The sequence below is a fragment of the Anabrus simplex genome, chromosome 1 (assembly GCF_040414725.1).
Source record: "Anabrus simplex isolate iqAnaSimp1 chromosome 1, ASM4041472v1, whole genome shotgun sequence".
Classification (NCBI taxonomy): Eukaryota; Metazoa; Arthropoda; class Insecta; order Orthoptera; family Tettigoniidae; genus Anabrus; species Anabrus simplex.
The window spans coordinates 187,029,236-187,049,617 of NC_090265.1; the positions used below are offsets into that span (position 1 = coordinate 187,029,236).

The 20,382-nt window shown below is 42.7% G+C and overlaps 1 protein-coding gene across 4 annotated transcripts in view; it reads right to left on the reverse strand.

Annotated features, from left to right (window-relative positions):
- Nucleotides 1-20,382, reverse strand: part of LOC136863745 (endocuticle structural glycoprotein SgAbd-8) — a 120,884-nt gene that overhangs the window by 7,985 nt on the left and 92,517 nt on the right. For 3 of the 4 annotated variants that reach the window (XM_068225779.1, XM_067140101.2, XM_068225778.1), the window contains exon 2: nucleotides 914-1,017. In XM_068225779.1, the coding sequence (XP_068081880.1) occupies nucleotides 914-990 (77 nt within the window). In that variant the 5' untranslated portion in view covers nucleotides 991-1,017. Of the gene's footprint in view, nucleotides 1-913; nucleotides 1,018-7,084; nucleotides 7,118-20,382 lie in introns of those variants that run through there. The other variant, XM_067140107.2, reaches the window with a different exon arrangement.

A 20,382-nucleotide genomic window follows, 5' to 3' on the forward strand; every position in this document is an offset into this window, starting at 1 on the left:
ACAAAAATTGAACTGAACATACTTTTGAATTTGTATATATAATCCGAGATAGAAACGAGCTATGAGGCATAAGTGTGAAGTATGAAGATTTTAAAAAAATAGTGTCAAATTCCTCTTTATGAAAATCAGATGATCATAAATATATTTTTGAACAAATTAAACTGAAACTGATAACGATTAATCTATTTGCATGTAACGAATCGTTATCAGAGACATCTGTATGGAATATGGAGTCGACAAGTGTAGGATTCTGTGCATCGAGAAAAGCGCCCATGAAACTACCACTTGTCAGTTATCCAGAGTGTGATGAGATGAGGCCTCGTGGGTGGGGATGGTAGAATAACACTCACGGTATCCCCTGCATGTCGTAAGAGGCGACTGGAAGGGGCCTCATGGGCTCTCAACTTGGAGCGTGGGTTGGCGACCACGGGGCCCTTAGCTGAATCCTGGCATTGCTTCCACTTGTGCCAGGCCCCTAACTTTCATCTATCATAACCGATCCTTGGCCAACTCTTGTTCTTTTTCGACCCCGATGGTATTAGGTTGCGAGGCCTAGGGACTCTTTAATGTTTACGCCCTTCGTAGCCCTTGTCTTCCTTGAGCCGATACCTTCATTTTTGGAAGTGTCCGATCCCTTCCATTTTTCCCCCCTCTGATTAGTGTCATATAGAGGATGGTTGCCTAATTGTACTTCCTCTTAAAACAATAATCAGCACCACCATCTGAGGACTCGTTGATAAAAGAGCCTTCTACATGTCGTTCAGTTATGGCCATCCATCAATATTTCACATCACAGCCTGCACAGGTACTAGGTAACATCGCGCCACACATAGGCCAGCCATAAGACACCCCAGCCATAAGACATATTTTTTGCAAAACTTATCATTTTATTTATACAGATAGTGACACTTACCTCAACGAGAACTGTCCTGAATCATCACGATGTTCAGTGCGACTGAGAACAGGAATGAAAGCGGCAGAAGCCGCCATCACCAGACAGGCGAAGACAACAGCGACCTGAAAATTATCAGAAATGACATTATAATACTGTAAAACAAGGCCAACCATCTCCTTCAGCTGTAACTTCAATCAATCATCATTAATCTACATTTAGGACTGTCACCAAGGTGGTAGATTCCCTATCAATTGTTTACATAGTCTTTTCTTAAACGATTTCAAAAACCGGGCGAGTTGGCCGTGCGGTTAGAGGCGCGCGGCTGTGAGCGTGCATCCGGGAGATAGTGGGTTCGAATCCCACCGTCGACAGCCCTGAAGATGGTTTTCGTGGTTTCAGATTTTCACACCAGGGAAATGCTGGGGCTGTACCTTAATTAAGGCCACGGCCGCTTCCTTCCGACTCCTAGGCCTATCCCATCGTCGCCATAAGACCTAACTGTGTCGGTGCAACGTAAAACCACTAGCAGAAAAAAGATTTCAAAGAACTTGCAAATGTATCGCTAAATTGATAAATTATTCCAATCCCTAATTCCCCTTTCTATAAACTAATATTTGCCCCTTCCAGCAGCATAATAATGACTTTGGTTCCACGAAATCCTTTAATTTTGGAACAGTTCAACAAATGGTAATAAATACGTACAACTCCAATCAACCTTTCCCGTCCTAATGGTGTCTATGGCAGTATGCTGTGCCTTAATATTTTCGATTTATTGAAGATACTATAGGATACCAAATGGCATGTTAGTTCAACATACATACATACATACATACATACATACATACATACATACATACATACATACATACATACATACATACATACATACATACATACATACATACATACATACATACATACATACATACATACATACATACATACATACATACATACATACATACATACATACATACATACATACATACATACATACATACATACATACATACATACATACATACATACATTATCATTATAGACTGTTATGCCTTCCAGCGTTCAGTCAGCAAGCCTTTGAGAATTTACTAAACGTCGCCACAATCCTCGATTTGCAACTAGTGTTGTGGCCTCATTTAGTTCTATACCTCTTATCTTTAAATCGTTAGAAGCCGAGTCTAACCATCGTCGTCTTGGTCTCCCTCTACTTCTCTTACCCTCCATAACAGAGTCCATTATTCTCCTAGGTAACTTATCCTCCTCCATTCGCCTCTCATGACACCACCACCGAAGTCGGTTTATGGGTACAGCTTCATCCATCGAGTTCATTCCTAAATTAGCCTTTATCTCCTCATTCCGAGTTGCCTCCTGCCATTGTTCCCACCTGTTTGTACCAGCAATCATTCTTGCTACTTTCATGTCTGTTACTTCTAACTTATGAATAAGATATCCTGAGTCCACCCAGCTTTCGCTCCCGTAAAGCAAAGTTGGTCTGAAAACAGACCGATGTAAAGATAGTTTCGTCTGGGAGCTGACTTCCTTCTTACAGAATACTGTTGATCGCAACTGCGAGCTCACTGCATTAGCTTTACTACACCTTGATTCAATCTCACTTACTATATTACCATCCTGGGAAAACACACAACCTAAATACTTGAAATTATCGACCTGCTCTAGCTTTGTATCACCAATCTGACATTCAATTCTGTTGAATTTCTTACCTACTGACATCAATTTAGTCTTCGAGAGGCTAATTTTCATACCATACTCATTGCACCTATTTTCAAGTTCCAAGATATTAGACTGCAGGCTTTCGGCACAGTCTGTTAGTTCAATTGTTGACAAAATTTGGGAAGCTCAACAAGCGAGTACTGTCAAACATTACTGCAAATTCGAAAACTCGAGCTGGAAGAAAAGCAAATTCCCTAATGGATCGTGATTTATATTATATTATATTATATTATATTATATTATATTATATTATATTATATTATATTATATTATATTATATTATATTATATTATATTATATTATATTATATTATATTATATTATATTATATTATCTGAATCCTTGGCTGAATGTTCAGGGTCGCAACCTTCATTTCAGAGGGTCCTGAGTTCGATTTCGGTCATTACAGGGATTTATTCATCTTTTCATATTCACTGAACACTCTATTGTGATAACTACCACAGAAACACGCAGTAGTGAACACATCCTTCTGCATAAAGTTGGCGTTGGGAAGAGTATCCGGTCGTAAAACAGAGCCAAGTCCACATGCTAGAAACAGTTCGCACCTCGACCCTAGTTTGTGTGGGAAAAGGGGAAAAAGAGGATTATATTATATAAGACTATGCTATTTGCTTTACGTCGCACCGACACAGGATTATGGTGACGATGGGATAGGAAAGGCCTGGGAATTGGAAGGAAGTGGCCGTGGCCTTAATTAAGGTACAGCCCCGGCATTTGCCTGGTTGGAAAATGGGAAACCACGGAAAACCATCTTCAGGGCTGCCGACAGTGGGGATCGAACCCACTCTCTCCCGATTACTGGATACTAGCCGCACTTAAGCGACTGCATCTATCGAGCTCAGTATATATAAAACTATGAACACTGTATGTAGTTTTATTTCAAAGTAGGGATATAATTGAATTGTTTTAGTCTAATCACGAATAATGCCGTTACTCCCCCAAGAACAGTACGTAATTACGAGATGTTCAGTAATAGTATAGGAGAAGACTGGACGCAACAAACGTAAGTTACCTTCACCGAAGCATTGTAGCCGAGGCCATACGATTATTATTATTATTATTATTATTATTATTATTATTATTATTATTATTATTATTATTATTATTATTATTATTATTATTGCCACGAAGCGTTTCAAATCCAAGAATATAATTAGAATAAATTAACACAGTATTAGCCTATATCTCGCAGTATCTAATATGAAGCGGTCGGCACTTTTAGGTAACCTGTAAACTATAATTAATACCCAAACTAAACCAATGACGCAACAGACCCGAAGGGCCATGACCTGCCAAGCGACCGCTGCTCAGCCCGAAGGCGTGCAGATTAAGACGTGTCAAGTGGTCGGTACGGCGAGTGCTGTCGGCCGTTATTCATGGCTTTCTGGACCCGAGCCACTATCTCACCATCAGATAGCTCCTCAATTGTAATCCCGTAGGCTGAGTAGACCTCAAGACAGCCCTCAGATCCAGGTAAAAGTCATTGATCTGGCCGAGAATCGAACGCGGGGCCTCTGTAAAAAGTAGGTACGCTACCCCTACACCGTTAATTAATACCACTCTAGATTTATTTCATCTTCACTTACAATTAAAAAAATATTAAAATAGCGATAATAATATTGCTAGTGGAAGCTCGTACAAATAGGAAGGAGCAATAGCTGGACTGCACCCCCAACGAAGAGATTCAGACTAAACTGGGAATGAACTCAGTGCATGAAGTAGTGCGAACGAAGTGGTTTCAATGATAGGATCTTGTAAGATGAATGGAAGAAGGAATTATAGATTCCACAATTGAGGGTAAGAGAAGCAGAGAAGTACCTAGCAAACGATAGTTACTATAGACTAAATTTTTAATGATTTTTGGAAGAGGAAGACTTCACATTGAGGATTGTGGAAGCGCTTAATTCATTTACAGAACCTTGTTCACTGAACCCCAAAAGTCGTAACAAATGTTTTTAATGAGATGAATAATAATAATAATAATAATAATAATAATAATAATAATAATAATAATAATAATAATAATAATAATAATAATAATAATGTATGGCCTCCGGAGAGCCCTGGTGTAAGTCTTTCGAGTCATCGCCCATGGGTGACTTGCGTGGCTGTAGAGATGGAGCCCTACTTAGGATGAAATCTAATGTTGAAGACAACACACACACACACACACACGCAGACAGTCTCCGAACCAGAGGAAATAACCAATGTATTGTTTGTTATGTATGTATGTCCAATCCTTGTCCCGTTCCTCTACGGTGTCGGGTTCGATAAATCTCCGTAGCGAGTTTTTACGACCGGATGCCCTACCTGACGCCAACCTCCTCAGAGGCGTTAATGAGATTAAATGAATTTCGTGATATATGATAATGGGAAGGGAGAGGATGAAACCCGATGCCGGCACATAGCCTACTCCTCTCGAATAACACGAAGGGGTCTGCTCAAGGCTTTACATCGCCATCCAACCGACGAATCACCATCAACAGCATCATATGCCCTCATTCCATGTGAACACTGTGGAGAGGTTCAGGATTGAATCCAGGATTTTGGCACGCAATCTAGTGACTAGAATTGTAAATCACCACCTGTTCTACCTTGCCGACCAACATTCTGATGGCGAGGTGGGGTTTTTTTTCGACCTATAGGACTCGAAATGGCTAACCAAAGTGTCACGGGTCCGCCATGACCACCAGGCAGGCTCAAGAGGAAAAAACAATGAAGGTTTAAATGCCCGAAATGTCGGAAATCGAACCCAGGACCCTTTGGACCAAAGGCCAGCATGCCAGACCAACTAAACAGGATGATCAAGACCAGTGCCAAAGTTGCCCTTAATCTCCCACAGCGTGCCAGCCCGGAGCTAGTATACCTCCCGATGCACCAAGGTGGTACTGGACTTCCACATCTTGCCGATGTTTCAGTATCCACGAAGCCATAAATAATAATAATAATAATAATAATAATAATAATAATAATAATAATAATAATAATAATAATAATAATAATAATAATAATAATAATAATAATTTCTTCAGCTTATCCCAGGTATTTATAGGGTTGCTGGAGCCTCCCAGGCTCATTTTGGTTTTAGCTGGGGGTTTAAGACCAGATGCCCGTCCTGAGCCACGTTATTCTTGAGATGAAAACCTCGACCCAGGATCGACCGGGATTCGAACCTCAGCCTTCCGGGTGGGAAGCCAGCAGCTAAGCCACTGAGCTAATCACGCCCCTAATAATAATAATAATAATAATAATAATAATAATAATCATCATCATCATCATCATCATCATCATCATCATCATCATCATCATCATCATCATCATCGTATGGTCTCAGTTATCGTGTGCAGGTATTTTTTATTTGACACCATTTAGGCTACCTGCGCTTCGATTCAACGTTCCATTTTACTCTACCAGAAGGCGAAAAAACAGATTTATATTGGGCAATCTATGGCTAAGTTTAAATAATTTTGTCGAGAAATCTCTCATCGGAGATCTTTTACAAGCCGGCATTGTACAACATGGAGTGTTGAACGAACTTCATTCACCTTTCAAAAATCCGATTATCTAAAACGGGTTCGAAACCACATTCCTGGGATCCGGAGGCCAATACTCATGCCACTGATCCCCAGTAGTAGCTGATATAAACATCTAACCACTTGAGAATTATTTTTGGTCGGTGGATGCAGAGTGGGTCTCGGCCCACAAGTGGCCACGATCTGCCCGTGGTCCAACAGCTCTGCATTCTGACCGGCCAACCGAGCAGAGGAGGGGTGGCCATGGCTCTACCGTGGCTCTACGCCTCTGCATTCGGGAGACGGGACAGGGTTGGACCTCACGGCTGGCCCCAACTGTCGGCTGTCCTAAAAATGGTTTTTCGTTGTTTTCCATTATCGTGCACTAAGGTGAATGCCGGGGCAGTTCCTAGTATAGGCCACGGCCGCCAACCCCCTCACCTTCACCGTGTCAAATCTCCCGGCCTGAGAAACGACGTCGCCGTCTAAGAGGCCCGCCTTCCCCTTCAAGGGAGGAATGAAAACATTTTAGTAGTAGTAGTAGTAGTAGTAGTAGTAGTAGAGATTTATTTCTAGAGAAATGTAAATTCTAACGTTGAATCTGCTCACTTGGGGCCGCGATTCAGATACAATGATCTAGATTTAGACGAATGAGAAATCGATTTTAAAGGTAACAATTACGACATGGTAGTAAATATATCAGCGTTTCTGAATTGTATATTACTCGGTTTATGCTTTTATAGATAAAACCCATGCTATTTCCGAAAGGATATCATCGACTTTAGTGAAATTCGATTAGACTCAACAGTCTAGGTAAATTATTCATGACCATGACAAAGTTTTAAGTCACTGTCACTATAATTTAAGAGAAATTACATTTAACTGTGTGTACGATAATACAATAATAGCAGTTAGTAAATACTTACGGCAGCTTTCATATTGCACTTCTGTTGGAGACACGAGAGAGAGTGTCCATCGAAGACAATCCTCGTGCTTATATACTACCCACATAGATACGGAGAGAGCCTTCAGAGCCTTACATAATTATTCGTTCAAAACTTATTTTGATGCCTTTCCCTATGAATGTTTAAAAATACATACATCACACCTGTTTCAATCGAGGGTCTGATGGAATGTGTTGACATATAAGGAAACTACCGCTGTTGGAATACATTAGTTCTGTCTGGTGTATACCATGACTGAAATAAAGCTGAAGATTTAAAAGAATGTTCATTAAATCTTCTATCTATAATTCTTTCTGCCTGTACTTTTTTTTATATTGACCTTACACAGTTTTTTTTTTTTTTTTGCACCAGATGGCGTTCTGACCCCAATTTGGCAGGTTCGATCCTGGCTCAGTCCGGTGGTATTTGAAGGTGCTCAAATACGTCACCCTCGTGTCGGTAGATTTACTGGCACGTAAAAAGCTACTGCGGGACAAAATTCCGGCACCTCGACGTCTCCTAAAACAGTAAAAATAGTTAGTGGGACGTAAAGCAAATTGCAGTATTTATTATTTTTTTTAACAGCGGACAGGACAAATGATTGCTGACGTTGGGTTCGGTTTAATTTGTGTCTGCTTGGCTGACTGCCCGTTTGCTTGTTACAGCTTCACAGATAATCGTATGAGCGGATTTTCATCAAACTTTGTATTGAAGTTTAGAATAAAGGCAAGTAGGATCTGAGTTACATGCTGTTCATTTTTTTGCTAGTGGCTTTACGTCGCACCGACACAGATAGGTCTTATGGCGACGATGGGATAGGAAAGGCCTAGGAGTTGGAAGGAAGCGGCCGTGGCCTTAATTAAGGTACAGCCCCAGCATTTGCCTGGTGTGAAAATGGGAAACCACGGAAAACCATCTTCAGGGCTCCCGACAGTGGGATTCGAACCCACTATCTCCCGGATGCAAGCTCACAGCCGCGCGCCTCTAACCGCACGGCCAACACGCCCGGTGCAAAATAATTTAGCAGTAGGGGCGAACATAAAAATTGGATGTATTTCTCCTACATTTGATTTTACAGGAAAAATACTCATAGCAACATTTATTTGGAATACGTTTTTACAAACATTTTTGCGACACAGTGAAAAATAAGGTAAATTTCAGGTGGTGGGGGGAGATTCAGAGGGGGCCAAGAACATAAAACTCGATGTATCCCTCGAGGAAAATTGCTCGTAATAGATTTTTTTTTAAATTTATTTTTAGAGTGATTAAACGTTGCACTAAAACTTCGAAGGTTTTCGGCAACCTAAAGATAGGAGAGGGGTAGAATTGGGAAGGAAGCGGCCGTTTTTTGATAAAGGTAAAGCCTGCTGCGAAAATGGGAAACCACAGAAAACCATCTTCACGACTGCCGATGGTGGGATTCAAACCCACTATTCTCCGATTGCAAGCTCATAGCTACTGCGACCCAAACCGCACGGACAACGCACCCGGTCCTTTTTATTGCTCTATACACTTTTCTGATACCGGGAGAAATAAGATAAATATCAGTGGCGGTCGTGAGAAAATTTAAGTCCAAGAACCGATAACTAGCTGTGTAGACTTGCTATGGAGATCATCCCGGCAACGTTTTAAATGCGTTGTACATCTGTCTGTACTTCTGGAATATTAAACGGATACTTGGCTCTTTTATTGACATTTTTGGTACATGTGAGCGCATAGATGAAGGCCTAAAACAAAAAGAACCAAAGCGCTAGTATCTCCGTGTATAACATCGTTATGTTATATTATATTTGGTGCCGAATCTCCGAAAAAAAAAAATATATATATATATATATGGACAAATACATCATTGTGAAAGACGTTCCCGTCCTTTTAGTAGTTTTCATGGGGTTACATAAGGCCCAAAACAGATGTTCGGATACAGCCTCATGTACACTCTCTGCTTTTAATTAAATTCGAGGGATCATTTTGGTGAATTCTGGCTCCTAAATTTATGGATAATTTTATTATTATAATTAGCCTACAATTTTTTTTATATAATTGGCCTTACGTCGCGCCGACACAGATAGATGTTATGGCGACGGTGGAATAGGAAAGGACTAGAAGTGGGAAGGAAGCGGCCGTATTCTGAATTAATGTACAGCCCCAACATTTGCCTGGTGTGAAAATGGGAAACCACGGAAAACCATTTTCAGAGCTGCCGACAGTGTGGTTCGAACCCACTATCTCCCGAATACAAGCTCACAGCTGCGCGCCCCTAACCGCACTACCAACTCGCTTGGTACTGCTATATTTTAAGTTTTGTTGGTATGTACATTTGTAATTAAAGAAGTCTAGGAAATAAAGGGCATCGATTGTTGTATTTCAGGTATTCGCATAGAGTTAGGGCAAGAAATTAGGGAAGAACGATTTCTGTGTTTCCCGGCCACGAGAACCAAGCAATGCAGCTGAGAATGATGACGTGATCAAATCAAATCAAATCAAATCAAATCAAATCAAATCAAATCAAATCAAATCAAATCAAATCAAATCAAATCAAATCAAATCAAATCAAATCAAATCAAATCAAATCAAATCAAATCAAATCAAATCAATACATAAATAAATCATCAATGATCTACATTTAGGGCTGTCGCCCAGGAAGCAGATTCCCTATCAATTGTTTCCTTAGCTTTTTCTTCAATATTTTCAAACAATTTGGAAATTTATCGGAAAAATTTCCCTTGATAAATTATTCCAGTCCCTTACTCCTCGTCCTCTAAACGAATATTAGCTTCAATTCGTCCTCTTGAATTTCGACTTTATCTTCATATTATGACCTTTCCTACTTTTAAAAGTTCCGCTAATGCCATTCCACGCCATCTTTCCACTAACAGCTCGGAATATACCACTTAGTCGAGCATCTCGTCTCCTTGCTCCCAAGTATTCTCAGCCCGAAGTTTTCAACATTGTTACAACACTACTAATTTGTGCCAACATAGCCATGTTGAAACACAGGATCCCGTGAGATCTCCGAAGTTAAGCAACATTGGGCTTGGTCAACATTTGAATGGATTGTCACGCGCTGTTGGTGGGGGGTAAGGGAATGGCGGAGCGGAAAGGAACCGGCCACCCTACCGTACGTAAACTCTGGCTCAGGCACACCTCTGCGGAGGTTCGGACCTGCCTTCGGGCAGAATAACCCTTACCTTACTCATTAGTCGGACATCCCCCAGAACAAATCGCGCCGCTTGCTTTGGATCTTTTCCAGTTCTTGTATCAAGTAGTCCTGGTGTGGGTCCCATGCACTGGGTCTTAACAGAGTCCTATACCTACACTCTCTCCTTTACGTCCTCACTACAATACGGTACCTTCATATCCAGGTGGTGAAGAGATCTATAACCTTTCTTTACAACCTCGTTAATGTAATTACCCAAATTAAGATCATTCCTTATATTAACACCTAGGTATAGGGTCGATGCATAAGTTCGTGCGGTATTCTTTGGGTTGGCAACAATGCGGCGTGAAGGGATAGCATATCGTTATTCCTTTGTTTTAACTGAGTTTGAAGTTTGTGTGTTGTGAAACACAGGTTTTCTTGATTGTGAACGTTTTATTTGTGTATATTTCAGACAAATGGATATGGAATGTCAAGTTGAGAAAAGTGAACATTTCCGACACATTTTACTCTTTGAGTTTAACAGAGGATCCAGTGCAGCAGGAGCTTCGAGAATAATTTTTGAAGTTCACGGGAATGAAGCAATTGCTGAAAGAACAGCACACAAATAATTTCCCCGCTTTCGAGCAGGACGCTTTGACTTGTCTGATGATCCACGTTCTGGAAAGACCTTCAGGTTTTGACGAAAATCGCTTGAATGAGTTGTTTCATGAGATTCCTCGTCAAACAACGCAGGAAATGGCACAAGTTTTTGAATGTAATCAGTCAAATATTGTACGCCATTTGAATTATATGGGTAAGGTACAGAAATTGGGTATATGGGTACCACATGAGCTAAGTGACGGTAACAAAAATCAACGAGTAAACATATGTTCGTCATTGCATGCCCGGCACCGGTTGGCTTGTGATAGGCACGAAACATTCCATTCGAACATTGTCACCGGTGACGAGAAATGGTGCCTGTATGTCAACATGAAGAAGAGGAAAGAGTAGCTCAGCCCATCAATAAAAAAAAACACACCCCGTGCCAAGGATAGTGCCCAAAACAAACAAACAAACTCCATGGCACTACAGCCCTTAAAGGGCCTTGGCCTACCAAGCGACCGCTGCTCAGCCCGAAGGCCTGCAGATTGAGGTGTCGTGTGGTCAGCACGACGAATCCTCTCGGCCGTTATTCTTGGCTTTCTAGACCGGGGCCGCTAGTTCACCGTCAGACAGCTCCTCCAATTCTAATATCGTAGGCTGAATGGATCTCGAACCAGTCCTTAGGTCCAGGTAAAAATCCCTGACCTGCTCGGGAATCGAACTCGGAGCCTCTGGGTAAGAGACAGGCACGCTACCCCTACACCACGATGCTAAGGATAGTGCCCATCCACAGAAAATCATGGTGTGTGTTTGGTGGAACAAAGGTGGTATTCTTCACCATGGATTTTTTCCGAAAAACGTAACGATTACCTCTGCTGTGTATAGTGACCAGCTAAGACGGCTTGCCGTTGCTATTGACAACAAAAGACAAAGACAACAACCAGCCTTATTGCTCCATGATAACGCTCGTCTGCATACAACACAATTGACCAAAGGTGTGATTGCTGAACTTGGCTGGGAACCTCTTCCTCACCCTCCGTATTGGCCCCTCAGATTTCCATCTTTTCCGCTCTCTTTCTAACTGCATTCAGGGTCCCTGGTGAAACTTATCTTGACCAATAGCTGACAGATTTCTTCCAGTCAAAACCAAAATAGTTCTGCAGGCGAGGCATTCAACTGCTACCTGAACGTTGGCAGAAGGTCATAAAGAATAGAGGTGAATACATCACTGAGTGACTGTGATTATGATTGTCAGTTACAATGCGTGACAGTGACAGTAAAATAAAACAAAATAAAAATATAAGAACCACACGAATTTATGCACCGACTTACCAGTGATCGCCACGACGTACTATAACCTCATTAACACAGTCTCTAAACCATGTGGTACCGGACGAGTTAGCCGTGCGCGTAGAGGCACGCGGCTGTGAGCTTGCATCCGGGAGATAGTAGGTTCGAATCCCACTATCGGCAGCCCTGAAGATGGTTTTCCGTGGTTTCCCATTTTCACACCAGGCAAATGCTGGAGCTGTACCTTAATTAAGGCCACGGCCGCTTCCTTCCCACTCCTAGCCCTTTCCTGTCCCATCGTCGCCGTAAGACCTATCTGTGTCGGTGCGACGTAAAACAACTAGCAAAAAAAAACCATGTGGTTGGCAGTGGCGTATGCTGAGTCCAAGACGTGGGCTACCACTAGACTTAGGTTACCCCTTTGCGATGGTTGGTTCAGTGAATAACAAGCCTTTTTAAGCGTTTTGAGCTGCAACGAAGAATAGTTACCTTATGGATAATACAGGATAAACAGGGGCATAATTACCCATAGGCCTACTGCATGGCCTTAAGAGTAAAAGAGAAAAGGTTGCACATAATCGGCCATTAACAAAAGGCAAGGAGGCGAAACTCCAACAATCCTTATAGAAATTACTAAAAACCTAAGTGGGCTTACGGCCCAAAGATACATAGGTTAATCTCAAACTACACGAGGGTAACTAAAGAAGGAACCATTAAAGCCAAGACGAGATTTACAAAATTTAAAGTTTGGAAACTTCAGTCACACAATTGCAAGATTGAATAGGAGACGGCAGAGGGTCACCACTCTTCTTTCCCTTACATTAGATATTTCCCGGTAGGGAATAGAAACACAGTCCTCAGACTTCGCCGAAAATCCTACATTTAAACCACCAGTTTACAAAATTACATTAAAAGAAAACGGCCGAACCCTTCCCCTTAAACTTCCCGCAGGAAAATTCTGCCATTACCTGGTATCGCTGGATATTCTCCAAGCAGGCCGCGCCCCTGCCTTCTAGGAGTCCGTCAAGTCACAATCCCAGGTACTGGAGCAATTCAGACAAGACGGCCCTAAAGTACCGTGTTATTTAGTTCTGTAAGGGGAAGCTTTCCAATGAAATTGAACCACACTTTGCTGATAGGCTGGATTCATGTACACAACCCCGGTTTTGATTGACTAGAGAACATATTTACAAGCATCTGATATTTAGATTACAGTAGAGGAGGAACCAGTTGAAGTGTTGACAACTCGGTACAAAAAAAAAAAAAAAAAAAAAAAAAACAGTCTTCAGAAAAAGGTTACCAATAACAAAAATGAAACTTCCTAAGTTCTAGGTTTGTTTTTGGTGCGTGAGAGTGAGCTAGCAAATCGATGTTAGGGCCATCTAACTGTAGAAGACGAAATTCTTTCGAAGTTTACAAGTTCGAGTCCTTTGGCATAGATGGCCGTAGAGAAGGCGCGCAGTTTAAATAACCGGGGAACCGCTGGTATTATTATTATTATTATTATTATTATTATTATTATTATTATTATTATTATTATCATCATCATACACACTAAACAGATCACACTACCATCCACCAGAGAAACACGTAATACTGATGACGTCCCACCACACAGCGTTGGCGTAAGGAAGGATATTCAGCCGTAAAACTAGACCTAACTACGGTACGGGCTGACTAACGAATTTATTAATAGGACAGGAATAATAATAATGTTAATTTCCCCCTGTGGGTGGGGCCGGTAGAATACACTTACAGTACATCTAGCCTGTCGTAAAAGGAGACTAAAAAGGGTCCCAGAGGCTTTCATTTTTGTAGCACTTTTGAGCCTAACATTGCTTCCAGTTATTTGTGTCAAGTTACTCGCTTTCATATTTCTTATCCGACCTCCCTTGGTCAACTGTTGTTCGTTTTCTGTTCCGACGGTGTTAGGTTTCCGAGGCCTGGGGAGTCTTTCATTTTCAAGCCGTATGGTGCTTGTTTTTCTTTGGACAATACATTCATTCTAAGCATTGTTGGAACTTTTCACATTTTGCTTGGGATGGTTGCCCAGTTATACTTTCCCTTGAGTCAATATAAACTTGATAAACTGCATTCCTTCAGACCATTTACAAATGAAACTGACCAATGTTAAAGGATGATGTACATGAAATACAGGCATTGGTGTAGGTAACCACCAAACACACACTTTCCTTGAAATACAGTATACTGGTGATTCAAATTTTTCACAATGAATAATGATGACATTACATATATAATAATAATTTGTATGCAGATACGATAATAAGCTTTTTTTTTTTTTTTTTTTTTTTTTACAGAGAACTTTGCTCTGCGTCTTCAAAAGATAATCTCGTCTGTTCACGATTAAGACCTCTAAAAATGAATGAAGGTTTGAATGACTTGAACTTAAGAATGCTTTACCGTTGTCTATATTAAGTGGTACTCTCGTTCGACACTAGATGGCTCCCTGTGCGCAGTGCGAACCATCTCGTGATGAGAAGAATACAAATTTGGAAAAACTCGGGAAGAAATAATAATAGTGAAAGGACACCTACATAAATCCTTAATGGATGGCAACCACTTATTACTTAAGTGACAAAGAGTGTCCCTGTTGAAATACGTATTTTCACAGCTTCCCGTTTACTCCCAGACCTGCAGTGTTTAGTGTGGGTAAGAGCTCGAACATCGGGTCGGCGGATGCAGGGTGAGTCTGGGCCTACAAGTCGTCACAGCTGGTCCGTGGTCCAACAGCTCTGCACTCTGACCGGCGAACCGAGCAGAGGAGGGATGGCCACGGCTCTACGCCTCTGAATTCGGGAGACAGAGAGGGGCTGGTCCCCACCTTCAGCTGTCATGAAAATTGTTTTCCGTAGTTTTCCATTCTCCTGCACTAAGGTGAATGTCGATTTTTTTTAATTTACGGGGAGCCCCCGTAGCCCGCTCCCACGCCGTGGCAATCGACTCAATCTACATTGCCTCCGAGATGCTATTAGTTTCTAAGTAGAAAGAGATAGCAGGGAAGAATGGGAAGTGATACAAGGAGTATCTGCCGGTTTCCGAGTTAGACTCGCTACCACGGCAAAGTTTGTGTTGATAGGGTAGTGGTAAGGTGTGGTATTGAAGGGTCAGGGAAAAACCACATAGGCAGAGAAGAGAAAGTGCCTACGTATAAAACCTGACATCTTTTGATAGCACATGCAAGGATGTGGGCTGGAAAAGTCCAGAGGTTGTGTTAGTTAGGAATATGTGTCATGCAATCATAACCAATTCCTTGCCATTGTCTGTTATTATGGGGATAAGTCCTTCTTGTCACTGCCGGGTCGGCTCGTGTCCACTAGCGTCTGGGCTCTGGGCTACAGTTTCGTCCCTTTGCCCAGCAGCCAGTGGTCCCTGGTGCCAAGTCTCCATTTGGAGAGAGAGATTAAGAGCCAAGCCTTACTTGGTGCAAGGGGCTGTCTTCTTCTTCCGCCTGGCGATGTCCCTCTGTGCGGTGTTGTTGGAACACACTTGTCACTGCAGATCTGCAACTATGCTAGGGTTATTAGTAACAGTAAATATATACATATACAGGTGCTCGTTGGAATGCCGGCTTGCTTGCCTGCTCTCATGTCCAGTGTTCTACCTAAATAATAGTGAAATAACACAAAGAAAAGTAACTATATTAATACTGTTGTCTTCGTTATAGGGCGCGGGCTAGTGTTCCGCTCCCGTGTTTCTTTCGGGGGACGGAGGTGGATTGATTCGTCCTTGGCCGTCTGCTGCGTTGCCGTTGTCTTCTCGTGTTGTGTTTCTTATCAATCTTTCCTCGCCTGGTCCCTGGGATAAAGACAGCTGTAATCAAAGGAGCACATTTACATATTTACATAGGTACATGTTGTCTGCAGTGTGTGGGTTTAAGTGTTGTCTAGGTGTCAGCTTGGGGAGGGGGCCAGCTATCGGCTCTTCGTCCCCCCAACCCTGTGGCTGAACAGAATGTGTTTCGGTGTGGGGTACTTTTTGTAAAGATCGACGTCGTAGCGTCCGATCCCGCTTACCAGCGGGTTGATCTTATTTCCCCATGACTTTGTGTACATTCTTAGTGTTTGTTTACATATGTGGTGCCTTATCGAGCTGACTTTCGCAATATCGCGTAGTTGGCGTATTGGTGTGTCGAAATGGAGTCTGGCCACTGCTCGAATCCATTTATTTTGTATTCGTTCTATATTATCGAGATTCGTCTTTGCAGTGAACCCCCAGGCTGGGGCTGTGTACATGATTATTGGCCTAATTAAGGCCATATACATGTTTATGGCTACGTTTGTGTTTATACTGGACTTATTGTTCAGTATAGGGTATAGCTGGCTGAGTCTAATGTGAGCTTTCCTTTGGATATCTTTAATGAGGTGTAGCATGATGAGCTTTCGGTCTAGGACTACTCCTAAGTATTTGGCTTTGTCATGCCATGCTATATCTTGATTGAAAAGCTTTAGCGGTTTTATGTAGACTGGTCTACGTGTGCGTCTGTTCTTCCTACTGAACAGCACGGCTTGGCACTTGTCAACATTGACCATGACGCGTCTTTTCGTTAGCCATGGCTCTCGAGAGTTCGTAGCGCTACTTGTAGCCTCTTCCGAGTGCACGCTAGTTGTGGGTGTAGGACTGTGATAGCAGTGTCATCAGCGAAGAGGTGTGTGGTAGTAAGTTCTGTAGTGGGCATGTCGTTTGTATACAGGACGAAGAGGATTGGGCCAATAAGGGACCCTTGGGCTACGCCCACTCTAATCCTTCGCGTGCTTGACAGCGTGTTGTGTACGTCAACTTGAAACTCTCGGCTCTCCAGATAGGATTTGATAAGCCTTATATAGCCTGGGTGGAATTCGAGGTCTATTAGTTTCGCTAGTAGGCCTTCGTGTCAGACTTTGTCAAATGCCTTCTGTATATCAAGGAAAACCGAACCTGTGTCCCTTCGTTTATTGAAACCTATGGTAGCTTGTTCTATGAATCGCGTGAGTAGTTGTGGGGCAGAATGCCCGTTCCTGAAGCCAAATTGTTCGTTGCGAATTATTCCTTTTTCCTTGATATGCCCTATTAACCTTTTCAGTAGTATTTTCTCGAATACTTTACTGAGGGCGTCCAGGAGGCTGATAGGCCTGTAATTGTTAGGGTCTGACTTGTCTTTGCCTGGTTTTCCAAATACGAGTATCCTAGCCCTTTTCCTTTGTGCAGGGTAGTATTGTAGCCTGAACATTGCATTGAAGATGCTGGTAAGTAGTGTTAGGGCTTTGTGTGTTAATTTCTTAATAATAATATTCTGTATCTCGTCTGGGCCAGGCACCTTCTTGGGGTTAAGATGACCTATAATCCACTTAATTTCGTGTATATTTGTCCTCTTAACCTCCGGCTTAGGTGCGTTTTCGAGGAACTCAGCTACCTTTGTCTCGGTTTGCCTGGTGAAGGGGGGGTCAGATGGTATTTCGTTCGGAGTGAATGCCGCCTCGATCGAGTCCGCTATGATTTCCGCTTTATCACGGTTCTCGTATACCGGGCCGTTAGGTCCCTTAATAGTAGGGATGCTGTGTGTTTCACGAGAGAAGTGTCTCGCTAAGTTCCACACAGGCCTGGTGTTTGTGTCGAATAGACGGAGTTTGTTGTTCCATTCTCGCGACCTGTATTCCTGTAGTTTTGTTTGTATTCATGTGTTAAGTTCGTTTTTCATAATGCGGTCGTAGCCTCGATGGTGCCGTGCCCTGTTACGTCTGTGGCTGTTGAGCTTGCGTATTAATTCCTTAATGTGGGCTGGAATTTCGAAATGAGGGTATTCTTTGTGTTTGCTTACTGGCATGCTCGCTGCTGCGGCTGCCTGAGTTGCTTCTCCTAGGGTTTTGACTGCTTCGTCAATTTGGGCTGTGCTGTCTAAGAGCATGCCCTCGCTTCCCTGTAGGTGTGTGTCTAGTTTGTGTTCGAATTTGCCCCATTTGGCTGCTTTATAGTTGAGCCTACGCTTGGGGTTGTTTTCATTTCCCTTTGGGTTCGCATTTAGTGTAAACATCACTGGTTGGTGCCTCAACCCAAGGTCGTTCACTACCGTTATGCTATGCCCTTGAGGAATATGTCGCAGTAGGGCTATGTCTAGCACTCTAGTATATCGGAGACCTGATCGTTTGGCGCTAGGAACGTGGGTTCGCTGAGGGCTGTTACCACATAGTCCTGGGATAGCATGTTGTTGTACAGCCTTGTGCCTTCTGAGTTAGGTCTCAGGCAGCCCCAGCTGGCGTGTTTCGAATTTAGGTCTCCTCCTAGGATCGTGTTTCGATTTAGCCTTAGTACTGCTTCTATGTCTTGTGTGTTTAGGCTTTTCGGTCTGGAGTATGCCGCTATGACATTTATGAGTGTTCCTCGGGCTGGCATGGCAATTACGCATGCCTCCAGTTCGACCAGCTCTGCTATGTCCACCTCCAAATGTTTGATGTCCTTTCTTACCAGAACTGCCACCCCTCCGACACCGTTGGCCTTATCGCTTCTGTGTATTTTGTAGCCTCTTATGTTGAACTTCTTCCCCGGTGGGAGGAACGTTTCTGTTAGGAGTGCTACATGAATAGTGTTCGCGACTAGGAAGGGTTCGAGTTCGTATTTTCTGGACCTGACGCCCTGGCAGTTCCATATTAGTACTCGAAGCCCTTGTGTGTTGTTGGTGCTGTTGTTATCGTTATTATTATTATTATTATTATTATTATTATTATTATTATTATTATTATTATTATTATTATTATTATCCTCGTTGGATTGTTCAGCCATCTTGGGTTAGGAGGTCGGAGATCGCGTTCGCGAGGTCCCCTAGCCATGGGATTGATAGGGTCGTGGCCAGCAGTTTGGCTATCATAACTCCAGTGGTTATGATTTCGGTTAGGTTCAGGTTCGGGAAGACGTTTTTCAGAATTTCGAATACCCTTCCCCTGAACACCCTTCCTGCCATGTTCCCTTCTGGCTGTTGCACCTGTGTTAGTGTTGCAGGTGTAGATGTTGAGATGGTAGAGGCTGGTATGGTGCTGGGGGCGGGCGTTGGGGGCGTTGGTGCGGATGCTTTTTTGCTAGTGGCAGGTACTCTGCGGGGGTGGAGCTAGCCTGGGGAAGCTCGGGGGGAGCTTGCGTGTGAATGCCGAGACAGTTCCTAGTATAGGCAATGAACGCCTAACCCCTCACTTTCTCCAAGCATCTCCTGGTCTGAGAGACGCCGTCACCGTCTAAGAGGCTCACCTCGCCCTTCAAGGAAGGAATGAAAACATGTTAATAGTAGTCGAACATCTTGGAACGCGACATAGATAGGGCGTGCTCACCTATTGCTGATTTGTCTGGCTGGTTGAGACGGATATTACGTTGGTGTTCTTTGATACGAGTACCAATGGAACCGGAATGTTTGGCCAATATATACCTTGCCGCAAGTACAGGGAATTTTGTACACCCGAGGGTGTATTTTGTATGGCTTATTACTAAGAGTGGTGCAACCTTTGCAAGGCAGACCCTTCAACGATGACGGACACCATGTGTTATAAGTAAAATGCACATTTAAAAAAAATAAGGAAACAAGTTCTTGCACGGAGAAACTTTATTTACAGACAGATAAAAGAATACATAGTAATACTCACTATTTTTATCCAAGCTCTTGTTCCTCTACATCAAGACATGGATGTTGGTTTAGACATAAATCTGCTTCCAGTTTCTGAAGCCACGTCATGACGTTCATCCTCGTGCTTCAACAACGATCCGAAGAGATGGAAATCACTGGAGGCCTGGTCGGACGCCCATGGCTCAACCCAACTCGATAAGGTTTGCCTTTTTCTAGGTGAGATACTGTGACCGTTCACGGTACTTTAGATACCATATCGTGACATCCCATATCAATAATATGCCGTTTTCCGCGTCATTCTACGACGTTTAGCCGCAAAGCTAGCAGACCACAGCGCTGCACGGTATACGAACGATGCGCTGCTACTTTAGAGGACAAGAGGCTCTGTGCGCGTAATGACAAGGGCGAGTCATACGCTAGCCAGCAATTAGGATGTTTCTCTCTCCTGTGCGAGTGAGTTGGAAGGAGTAAAAGGTCATGTGACAGCCCGCGAGCCATGCTTAATAAATCGGGTGAACTTAGGGAGAAGTACGGTAACTCCCTAAATATTTGTTGGTGACTTTAGTGATACCAACCAAAACCTTCATTTGTTTCAGAATTTTCAATATTAATAATAAGAAGAATCATGTGATTATTGACTTACGC